This window comes from Pithys albifrons, chromosome 4 (assembly GCF_047495875.1).
Source record: "Pithys albifrons albifrons isolate INPA30051 chromosome 4, PitAlb_v1, whole genome shotgun sequence".
In the NCBI taxonomy this organism is placed as follows: Eukaryota; Metazoa; Chordata; class Aves; order Passeriformes; family Thamnophilidae; genus Pithys; species Pithys albifrons.
In genome coordinates, this window is record NC_092461.1 from 24,733,593 (window position 1) to 24,746,560 (window position 12,968).

At 35.0% G+C, this 12,968-nt stretch overlaps 1 protein-coding gene across 9 annotated transcripts in view; it reads right to left on the bottom strand.

Moving 5' to 3' along the window:
• Positions 1-12,968, bottom strand: part of SEMA5A (semaphorin 5A) — a 395,174-nt gene that overhangs the window by 189,224 nt on the left and 192,982 nt on the right. For all 9 annotated transcript variants that reach the window (XM_071553669.1, XM_071553674.1, XM_071553672.1 and 6 more), the window contains one exon: positions 9,002-9,047. In XM_071553669.1, the coding sequence (XP_071409770.1) occupies positions 9,002-9,047 (46 nt within the window). The remainder of the gene's footprint in view (positions 1-9,001; positions 9,048-12,968) is intronic.

Consider the following 12,968-nt stretch of genomic DNA (forward strand, 5'->3'; position numbering starts at 1 on the left):
ATTACTTAAATAAATTATTTCAGTTTGCTTGCCTTCAAATAAATCCAAAATAACAACTGAACCAAAAATTTTATGCAAAGATGTCATATATATGTCTAAAAGCAGATCTTTCAAAGGACATTGAGTTTTCAATTTTAATAAATTGATTGATTTCCATAGTTTGACATGATTTATCACTCCCAGACATGACAGCAGAAACATCATATTGTGGTACCATCTGGGATGGGAAAAACAATACACGCCAAAGAAGAAGAGAAATAAAAGCAGGGAGAGGAAAAGGCAGAAGAAAAATAAGGATAGGAAAAATGAAGGCAAAACATGTCCCACAATATTAGATAAGCCTATCAGATTAAAACTCAAAACAACTTTAATCCTTTATTCTCAATTCAGAACAGGACTAGCTTCCTATGCTATGACTATGAAGTTTCTCAAACATTTAGACAATTCACCTCTTACATTGGGCTGGGTAGTGTTAATCAGGCAAGGAACATCCCAGAAGCAGCACAGACCCTCTCTTTGTGCCCTGAACCATTTAGGAGAGTAGGACCCTCCCTTCTACACACTCCTACATGGGCCCCTTGCTAACTACCGTTATTGGTGCAAGTTCCTCAAGTCTTGCCCTCCGCTTAGGTTATAGCAACAAGTGTCCATATTTCTCAGCCTCAGTATGGCTGTTTTGTTTCCTTGAATGTTTTAAAATTTTAATTGCAGTAGCAAAAAACTAGTCTCCTAACCTTGAATACTTTTCCTTCCCATGAGTGAAGGGAGAACTTTTTGCCTTATGGAAACAGCCAGTTCTTCCCATAGTTCAGGACTTCTGTGCATTCTTTAACAGTATTATGTCAAAGGTTCTTGAGAGCTCAGGGTCAAGAGGTGTATCTTAAATTTCTCTGCCCTGTATTGAGGGGACATGAGGCTGCTCTACCATTTTCTATTACTCAAAGTTTAAATGTTGTACTTTTTGATTTTATGGGTTGTTTTTAAATTTCAACAACCAATGGCTGAGGATACTACAGACCAAAAAATGCCCTTATGCCAGGTACTCTTGACCACTAACATGTAAGTGTAAACTGAATTCATCTCCTGTGTGTAGAATTACCCCAAAGCATATATGCCCTACCCCACCTAGCCTAGCAGAACAATTGAATGGAGCTCTGCAGTACTGGAAAACACAAGTCTCCCTGTGACTGAGGTGATGTGTCTCTAAGCTTACTCTTTAAATATACATGGCAGACAAACTGTGGTTGAGCTCTAATTAGTTGTTACAGGCTGGAACAGCCACTGAAGTTCTATACCAGCATCTATAAGCAAAAATCAATAAACTTGTTTGCAGATATTGTATTACAGATATAATCTCTTCCAAAGCATCATGTATATTGCATCCCTTTTCTAAATTGCTCAGCACTGCAGCATTCAGGTGCCAAAGAGCTGAAACTCTCTATCAGCAACTGCTTGTGGCAGACACTCCACCTGGGCAAGACAATGAAGAATTAAGACAATCTGCTTTCAGTCTATACATTGGTACTTTCTGCTTTCATTTCCAGCAGTGTGCTAACATTCCTGCACTTTTCAGTATAGAGGCTACACTGAAAGGGGCTGATTCTCAAAGAGAAACCATGTCCCTCCATAAATGTTGCTCTGGTATCACAGAATATTGCTTTCACCCAGAATTAGCTGAAGTACACCATGGTCCTGTACAGTCCAGATATTTGGAAAGCAGAAGCCTGATTTCTTTTGAAACAGATGCTACTTTGTGATTCCTCTTCTGCAACTGTATCAGTATATCGTGTTTGGGAGAATGTAAAAATGAGTGTCACCTTCTTAGGAAAAGACACTGCCACAATTACCCTTTGTGCATACAATGCAGTCTGGTTAACAACCATATGTATCAGCAAAAATTATCAGAAATGGCTAAGTTATACCACTACAAAATCCAGATCAGCTGTCTCCTGAGTATCTACTGTAAAATGTACACACATGCTTTTTTGTATCACTTCTATTTCTCATCAGAACAAAAGAACTGATATTATATATTCAGGTGATTCAGGCTTCCCCTTTATCTTAAAAACAAAACACAAATGTTTAACATTTAAACAAAAGAGGAGATTTACTCCAGTGGAAGTGAAAATTTTAGTACCTATTTTTCTTCTTTACTGTGAAACCAGAACAGAAAATTACTGTAAACACACAAGAAATGCAGTCTAACAAGCAGAGTTAAGAAAGAAAAAAGGCAGAATAAAAAAAGCTAAGCTTCTTGGCTAAATGGTCTCATTTGTCTAGAAATGCACTTGCGCATGTATTTCAGTACTGGCACAAAACAATGAAAGACATAGCAAATGAAAAATTATATCTCTGCCTGGCTTTCTTTTTCTTCTCTTTTCCCCCATCTCTCAAAATACTAACACATACCAATAAGCCAAAGCAGCAGTAAAGCCCTGCTGATTTGCCAGTATTTCTTCAGGTAGACTCTTTCTAAATTTAGGTGAAAAATTTCAGCTGTGCTGAAGGGTAGGAAAATACAATTTCTGGAGACTAAAACCTTCCAATTTTATAGAAGCCAAGTGTAAATGAAAAAGAAACAGAAATGAGCAGAAAAAGAATCATAAATCAAACTGGCTGCCTCGCATGCCCTCTACACCGTTTTGTAATGGTAGTCTGCATATGAACATGGAACATCACACATAGTTAAAAACACTCAAACAATTCGCCAATACATGTAACTACAATTCTGTGGATGAAAAATCCCATGCATGGAAAGAACATTCAAAATGCGAAGTGAATCAGTACTTGGTCAAATATGACCAAATATGGTTATAAAATAGAAGTCATCCTCTGATTAATATATAGGTGAATCTGTGAGCACCAGCTCTTTCAGTAGCTAATTTTTTTCATCAGAAATGCAGCACTGTCTGCTGTTAATTGACCTCTGCAGACATACACCCTAAAGTGAATATCAGGATCTGTGTGATCTAACAAATTTTATCAAACTTTCAGCTGCATGTAAAAGAGGTCATTTGGGTAAAGTTTAGACCTATGTGAAATTATGCAGTGCTAGCCAAATTCATCCTTTTCTGGCTCAAATCAAGTTATAAGTTTGGTCAGAAACTATTATGCAAGCTGAAATCATCATAATGAAAATATTAAGCATATCACAGAAAAAGAACTGGAATGCACTTAAAGCAGCACCAATCCATCTGTAACTGCCACAAAGGACTAGCTCTGGCTTCACAAATACTTCTAACTCTTCTTTAAATTTCCAATCGTCTAACAATTATTTGTGCACTTGCCATATAACCAAATCCAACAGTATGCCATTAGAAAAGTAGAAGTAAGTAGAAAAGTATCAAGAGGAAGTACTGTATAGAGATGGAATTGTGATATGCAGATGTGCTGCCCTTCGTGGGTTTGGAGTTTTTTTCTTTTTCATTTTTAAACTCTGCTCTCAATATCGACTTAGACAAAGTTAACAGTTCAAATACCACTGTACATTTTGCTCATTACTAGTGTCAAAGAAGAATGTTGCACCTGCTCTTGCACTTTTTGGTCACTCTGAAGCTTGGTTGCCTCAGTTTTCTTTGGAAAAGCTCCAAGCTTTGGAGGAACTTGGCATAGCATCAAAAGTAACACCAACTTATCAAATCTGCTTATTCACTGTGTGATCTACACACAAAGGTGAAGGGCCTAAGCAGAAATAGTGTTTTGGAGGCTGATGATCCTTTAATATAAGGAAGGGAGGAAAAAACCTGTAGTAGGAAGGAATACTCTCTACGCCCCTCATCCTTATCTACTCTTAATTAGATACCTGGCATAGGAGAACACAAGAGAGGGAGGTTTTCTTTCATTTGTTTAGTTTGGGCTTTTCCCCCAATTAAGGATTCAAATAGAACCCTAAATCTCCATGTGCTTGGCATTACAATATTGCCAACCTATGGCAGTCACAAGTTAAGGTCATCCTTAGGTTAGGTCCCTTATGTCTTCAAGTGTGATATCAGACAGGTAGCTTCACCCCAAAACAACATGAAAATTCATTTAATGTATTTCACAAATCAGACATCCATTACACAAGTAGTGACTAAGTAAAATACAACACAAAAAATAAGTGGACTGAAATACAGTGAATGAGACTTTTAGAAAAAGAATTAAGTTTTAGTAAAAGAAATAAGATGCTTATTAATGGATTATATTTATTTGATGACTTAAAACATTGAGATTAAAAGATTAAAGCTTCCTTACCTTTATCTGTGTAAGTTGTTGTTGATTATAATTACAAGTGTTTAATATCAGCATAAATTAAGATTTGATACTACATTAACTACTTACTACTTTTCATTTTGTTCATAGCACAGGGAATTCTAGGGCACTGTCCAAAACTTAACTGTAAGGAGAGGTGAAGTGATTTGTGCTTCTATTGAAACACCATTTCCTATAGACTTGGCCAACTAACACCTCGGCCAAAAAGACAAATCAGGGTTATGAAAGCTTTCACAAAAGATGTAAGGTGATCTGTTTATAACAATAACAAGCAAATGTTTTTTTTCAAAATAGAATTACAACACTAGTGAGGATTTATTAAAAAAAATCTAGTATTGTTAATAATTACATTCTGCATTAAAATTTAGGAAAAAATATAAAAGCGATTGAGGTTATACATATGAATTATTAAAAAACGTCAATCATGAATTCAAAGTCACTCTGTGTTTAACATAGGTAAACAAAATATATATTCAAATAATAGTACAATTTATTTAACTCATTACTTAGCCTACCATTTAGCTATTAATGACTCACACAGAAGTGAATTATCATATGTAACAAGTATTTCAGACACTCTTGACACATGTAAACAGTAGCACAAATTGTCTTGGGTAAAATTCATTCTCCTAAGTAGCTCTGAAAATTCATAGATTCAATCTTGCCTTTAACTCCTTGAATACCTCATTAACAGGTGTGCATACACACACACACACACATATCTATAAACCCCAAACTTCAATATTCCAAAATGTAAAGTTGGATAACAGACACAAAAATGAAAATACAATCTTCTTACTCTACATAAAGAATTTAATTTGAATCTTACAGTAAAATATGGGCTAAAATTGCTTTTAAAAATGCACTTTGAGGTATGTGTACTTCTAACTGAGAGATGTGCAGGTTCTGGATGAGAATAAAAGCTGTGGAGAAGCATGTAAATACAGAAGCAGGTAGAATAGGTACATATTCAACCTTCTGGGCATCTCAAACTGCAAATAGGCTTCATAGATGGAACATTTAGATCAGAAAGGCAAACTCAAGCACATCTCCTGTAAGTGCCTTAAGAACCTGAGTTTGTGGAGAAGTTCATCTTACAGAAGAAGAAAAGATGCACGTGTTCTGTGAGGTTTGTGAAAAGCTTCTGCATACTGGTAAAAATGTAAAATGTTTACAGCAATTGTGGCATAAAGACTTTTATAAGCAAGCAAGTATTTGTTTTCTACTCTTTACAGATGCATCAGCAAATTTGTCATGCAGGTAGACACAAACAAATGTTGTTTCAAAAAGTCTGGAAAAAAGAAAAGGTGAAAACAGGCACTTGTGACAGACATCCTCCACATAATGTCAAAGCCCAATTATTAATGTTGACTGTTGTTAGATACCATCTTTTAAAAAAAATTTTGAAAATAAATGTATTAATTTAAACACCACTAATTAGATTTCTGCTTTTGTATATTAACAAATACAACAGAGTTTTCAGGAAATCCAGCTTTCATCTTGGCCAATGCTTTTATGGATCATTCTGTGGTTACTTGAGGTGAGCAATAACAAAGCAAAGCTCAGAAAACAAATCCATGCAGAGTCAGGCCTTCTACATCTGATAAGCCTACTATTGCTGTAGTGAGGGTGATAAAGTATTTGCCCTTCAACAACCACAGTCCAATGAGTGCTTCTTTCCTAATCCATAATGATTATGCATGCATTGTTCTAACAGTCAGATTTGAACAATTTGACTCTTAGGCTTCTCCGTCAAGAGCTTAAAAGGCTTTCACTTGCTGTACTCTTCTTTATTCTCCTACACAAAGAAAATTGCTGAGACACATCCAATACTGGTTTTCTAAAGATACTATCATACGAAACCTGCTTATTCAAACAACATGCTTTTCCTATAAAGTACAGAGTACAGAAACATGACATGTAGGATGACAATTTTGATGGACCCACAATGGGCAATGATGTCTCAGTGCACAGCCCCAGCTCACGTTTAAATGCACATCCTGTCTAATGCAGTCTGGTAGTACTCTAACCCTCACTTTTACAAGAGATTAACTTTCACTAAACTGATGGAAACAGCACCCTTTCAATACATGAATCTCTGTTCTGCATTTCTTTTGTGATAACTTCCAGTTCAAATAAATTTCAGGTTTTGGTGGGTTTTTTTCCCTTTCTTTATTTTTTAAAGGAAGGTTATCTTGAATTTCCAAGCTATTTCCCAGAAATATACTTGTAAGAAGCAGAGCTTACACATACTTTGGCCCAAAGTAATTTTTGCAAAAGTTTGCAAAGAAGGAATTGTTATTTCAATTTATTCTTTTTTTTAAGAGAGTTTTGATACTAAAACACAATATCTGATAATCTTTCAACATCTCATAATATTCCAAAATAATACTTTATTTATAAAATGTCTATATTTTAAAAATACATAGAAATTCGTAAACAAAATATTTGCAAAGATGCTTTTGCTCTAACTATGAGATTATTATTATTACAGTTTGTTACATATAACATGAAGCCTATTGTCTTCACACTGGCAGCATGTACAACTAACACCACATTCCAACACACATTTAGGCATGACAGATGAGGAAACTTGCTTAGACAAAAATAACCAAAGTGTACCAATGGTCAAAAAAAAAGTTTGAGGCATTCCCTTCATTTTCCAGACACAAAAGTAAAATAGGAAAGATTCAACTCGTGAAACAAACTAAGGAAAAAAACCAAAACATTAAAAAGCATCAATGTAAAGAAAACAAACAGTTATAGAAGTCTGATTGAAAACTGTAGAAAAGAAGGATGCAAATTGTTCCAGTTTGCTTCCGTGCTGGGAGTATTTCCCATGCACAAGGAACAGTCAATTTTTCTTCTTCTTCCAACACACAATAACAAAGATAGAGCTTGAGCAATTTTCTAGGATAATAAAATAACAGGTGTATAGGTTGTTTTGTTTCTAGCCTTTTTGTATTGCTATTGAGCTACACTGAAAGCTTCTTAGAGCTATCACTTCACCATGAAGCTTTTCTTCCAGATCTGAAAACATGGCTTATAAGATCATGAAACATCTGCATAGATCTACAAACTCTGGTTAATGCAAAAAAAAAAAAAAATCAAAGCATGCAACATAAGTAGGAGAATTAAACTAGATTTTTTTTACATCATTATTATGACAAATACCATATGAAGGAAAAAAAAACGCTGAAAGAAAATCTCTTCTGTCCACACATAAAATGTCAAAGTGCTCAGTCCCTTGGCAAACAAATGCTAACTGGCACATAAAATATAGAGTTAAACCACAGTATGCTTTATTTCTCTTTTGAAATTCCATCATTCTGTTTTGCAAGGATTTCATAAAACTTTTGCTCTGCTTCTCATGTTTTTTTCCTTTCAATCATAATACCAGATTTACAAGATAACCTGAATGTGTTAATTATTTTGGGAGTCCTAAACAATACACCTCAAAAATTAAAACAAAGGCTTCAACCACCTCACAGCTTATTTGGAGCTGCCAGAACTAGCACATCCCAGGAAACACATATTTTGCATAATAGCTGTTCTGGGGCACTCTAATAGAACCAGAAGGGAAGCAGAGAAAAAAAAAAAAGGAAAAGACCTTTGAAGGAAAACTATGAAGAGGTCATAATGGCAGGTTTGAAAATTAGGGAAAGTGTATGGATAACAAAGATATCCTGGTAAAAGAAAACAAAATACACACTTTTGTTTTGCTTTAGAAACGTAAACTCCCTAAAGGTTTGTGGGAAAATGAAGATATAGAGGCAAACCAGTGGTGCTACAACACTGAAGATGGAATAAGAAACTTTACCAGAAGTCAACTTGAGGAGACTATTTAAAGGCTTCTTAACATTCCTAAGACTAAAAGCTAGTAACTGAGTATAACGTCAACGGTATGATTTCTGTGCTCATTTTGTAATTTTTTGCCGATTGGGGTGAGATGATATCTGGTTGAATCAGTCAGCACAATTATAAACCTCTGTAATCTACAGATTTCTATCTCATTAGTGAATTTAGCCTCCTGATACATATCCTAACAGAGGAAAACCATGAACTTCAATCTGTGAATTAGCAGTATAAACTACAACAGTACCATCAGAGACCTTGGAGTGCGGCCTTGCAACAAGAATCTTTAGGACTTGAATTATTTGCCAGCATATTGAGTATGGCACAGAAGGTGAAAGTAGACAGCATGAATTCACTATATTAAAAGTGCCTGGTGTGTCACAGCCTTAAACACTAGCAACAAAATTGAATGTTTATTAATATTGCAGTTTTGGTTAAATAGAAGCTAACTTCAGATCTTGTTTCTAGCAGTCTAGAAAAGTAAATAAAGCCTGCAAGCTTAATTAAAGCATACACAAATGTTTTACAAATCACAAGAACAGTCTTACCTGAATGCATTTTACTTTTCTGTTTTCAAACATACAGTATTACCTTGTGAATTAAAAGGGATAGTACTGAATCCAAAGGTAGTTAATTTTAAACTGCATTAATGAAAAGACTATGAAAATCCACTCTAACAAAATCACAGCAGAATAACATTAGGTCAGTATGGGACAAAGGCTAATCCGGAATTAAAGGGGATAATATGTCTTATATAAAAAGGGGCCACAAAAAGGAGAAAAACAGATGCATATTTATGTGTAGCTATGAAGCTTACAAATATCTTGATTATCAGCTTTAAAACATCTGCTTACCTACATCATGCAGAGGAACTAAGGAAACAAATAAAACATACCTGTATTAGAGAGAGATCCTCAAGCCTCAGTCTGAAGAGGTAGTTTCTGGAGTTAAAGAAATAGTAGATAAAAATTAATTCTTAGCAGTTTCAGTAAAAAAAAAAAGTGTTACTAGTGTTTAAATAAAAAAAATACTGTAAAAGAAAATATTAAAAAGTGACAAATATTTAGGTCTTCAAATTCTTTCAGGGACTGTCTTAATGTATAGCCCTTTGGGGTGAGGACTAAGCCAGTTTCTAAAACAGATTTTCAGTATGAAGGACTGGTTGAATGTGAATAAAGTAGATATCTAAACTGCATGCATGTACATCTGATTCATTGCTCCAGTCTTCTCTTAGAATCAAAGGGAAGAAATACTTGTGCTTTGGTAGATTCACATCAGCAGTGTTAGATATCTCCATGAGAATAAGAGGACAGGCAGATGAAAGCCATTCATTTCTCTTTACAAAGATGGGAATCTTATGCTCCACCACATATATGCAAAGCTTGAAGCAAAGGACCCAAGTATGATGGAGTATTTGTAGAAGCCACAGCTTTCAGAATTCTGAGTGAAATCCTGTCTCACATGGTTTAATTTCTTTGAAACTTGAGCAAACCACAAGACATGACACAAAGGCACTGTTTGAAACCTGGGGAACAGAGGGGTTAGGAGACTCAGAAAGGTAAGGGTGCCCCACAGACTTAAATCACCTCCTCAGCACATACTGGTGCAATTGTGTGTGCTATCAGCAACTCATTCTAACACAGTGTCTATTGTGTTAAAGTGGTTGTCTTACTACTCCTCCCCTGATAAACCAGGCATTTTGGTAACACTCACAGTGTTAGAACTTCATAAAAATGAGCAAATACCATAAAAATGAGCAAATACCACACCATCTCTTAGCTGATTTCATCATATTCTTCTCTAACATAGATTTTCTTTTGTGTTAGGTCTGAATAATGCCTTTTTATATTCCATGTCTATCTGTACCTTGTTTTCCTCTTTCTTTGTTTGTTTCTTCTTATACCTCTTATTATTATTTTTTTCCTACTACAACTTTATAGAAATAATATTCTTCAGTCCTTTTCTGCCTTAATTTTTTACCTTATTTAAATCAATTCTGATTTTCTAATGCCACTACAGAGTGATCATTTTAGAGATGAAAATAAAAAGGAATTTTTTGAAATAATAATATAAATTACTTTAACTTATTTATAACAAATCTGTAACATCAATTTATAAGATTTTAACAGATTTACATAAAGAAACAAAAAAATGGATGATAAAGAGATGAGTAAGCTTAAACTTTAAACATTTGCAATATTCACAAATTATCTGCAATATTACAACCATGCAGCTTGTGGAAGTGTTGCCAAAATTAAAATTAGGCTACACTTTTTGAGAGAATGATTCTAATTCTTTCCAAAGAGGTATGAGGTATTGTTAATGGGCACAGATGGTCAGGATCTGCAGTTTACATCTTTCTTAATTTTTTAAAATGAGACAGCAGGGAAGGGGAGAAGAACAAAACCAAATTGTGTCTAACTCAGAAACATAACCACTATCATGGCCAGTTTAATTTATGGACTCTGGAAAACAGCTATGTGTATCTATTTATCAGCTCTAGCACATATATAGTCAACTTAAATTGTGTACAGGAATCAGGTCACTAGTGTTTCCTAGGAGTATTGCTAAAGAGAATTGCTCAAAATGCAGAAGGCAGCCTATTAAGGGCAAGAATTCACAATGAAGTAAAATAAAGACAGAATATTTATCATTACCACAAATAAATCACCGCAAAGAAATAACTAAAATACTTGGGTTTGAGTCATGAAGAGACCTGAAGTGGATAAACAAAGAAAACAGTATATTGCAGAAAAATGTTTACACAAAGCTTCACCATCAAGGTACATGCAACTGGTGAAAGACTTCCACCAAAACACGAGGAAGCAATGCATTGTATTCTTTTTAACACATTTCCCCTGTCTCTGTAAGGACAAAAAATACCTTCACTTCTGCAAAATGTCTTGCTCAGAATTATTCAGCAGGGAAGATAACACTTAGTCTGCTCCTCATCTCAGGGTATATATACTTCCATCACCCATCACTGTACTTCTTTCACTCCAGATATCGAAGACACCTACTTCACTGCTGCTGCAAATTTTCTTTTCACTTACAGAAACAAGTTTTTTTTTCTTTCAGAGAAATTGAACTGCATCCTCAGCAGGTATAAACAGTTTTCTTAACCCAGTGGTCTCAGCCTTATGGGATTGGAGCACAAATGCCCTATCTCACTCTACAAATAAATGCAGTCTCTGTAGTAGAATATATGAGCAGACAGTGTGGTCTCACACTTTTAGTTTTTGGGTCAGTACTTAATATAGTGTCATATCGATCTGTATGTGCACTTCATTTTCAGATGTCTACTGGATATATTTATCTGTGATGAGGCCTTTTAAGAACATATTTTAAAATTATTGTCTTTTATGGTCTTTCATTCTGACATCATTTCAGCCTATTAAAAAGTAAGTTATTGTCCCGAATCATAAAAATTCTAAACTAAAAAGTGTGTAAACAGTGTCAGCCTGAAGAAAAAGAGATTCAACATTTTCCTCCTTTTTTACTTCCTAGAAAATGAGATTTGTATCCTACTCAGTAGAGCACAACCCATTAATATGTTCTGGGTGAAATTAGAAAAATTGACCCCCTCAGTATTAGTGAGACTAAAATGTCTATATTCATGTGAATGAGTCGAGTGACAGAGCTAATTAGTTCACATTTTTCAACTTCCTGTGGCTGCCAATAACCAATTAAAATATTATTTTCAGCTTCATAAAGCTAGCAGAAAAAAATGGAATAGGAAGAAAAGTAATATGCAAGAGACAGTAAAACATTACACCTTAGCAACATAAACTGGGCAAATGGACAGCACAGATTGACTGTGACTACGTAAATAATGCTAAGATAGGTGGTAAACTACCACTTAGAGAGCAATCAGAGCTATTCCTACCTAGAGGGGCCCACTTTAATAAAACTCGCAGGACTACATTTAGCTCTACAAATACAACAGTTTAACATTCTAAGGCATGCATGTCCAACATGTGAGAACTCATTCAGAAAAGACATATATGAGAAAAAAAATTAAGCATGAGAGTGAAAAAAAATGGAAATGCAGAGTTAATAAATCTGGCAGTACAAAGAAAAAGTAGATACCAATTTTCATTACATATGCAGAGACATTGAGCTGCTCACGAGATACATAACAATACTCTTTTCAGTGTGTTAGTAAGAGTATGGCCTGGACTGCCATTTTTTAACCTCTGGTCAGCTTTATTCTAGTGCATTTATGCTTGCAAGCAAAGGATGCGAAATAAAATGAAATTATGTTTTTGAAGCACAGATACAGACCTCTTAGTACACAGGCCTGTGTCTTTTGCAAATGTGATGATAAGCAAGACAAATACAGCTCTGCATGCTGGAATTAAACTGATTTGACACTGGTAGTAATTGGCAAATTTGTTTCTATTTGGTGCTTAATGAATGAGGCAAGCAAATATGTTACATAAATCCGCAAGCAGAGAGACACTTAATGAGAAGAAAACACAACTAACACTCAGATAAAGCAGTATCTTGTACTCCTTCAGAGATCCAGCAGGCAATAAGCATTTTGCTTTACATTCATGGCACTGAACAACTTTTCTAGCTCAACGACGATTACTAAAACCTGTTAATCAAAAGCCTGCTCAAACCCAAGGGCAAAGACTTCCACTGATATCAGTGGGAACTGAATGAAGGCACACAAAAAACATGCTCCAGTCACCTTCTTGACACCAACATATTTGAATTTATTGCAGTTACCGCATTCAGTACGACCACAGATAAAAGTATAAAACTAATCTTCTGTATGTTCCTAAACAATTCCATGTCAAAAAACAACTGAAAACCCATAAAGATTCAAAAGTATATCATGTTAGCAACGGTTGTTA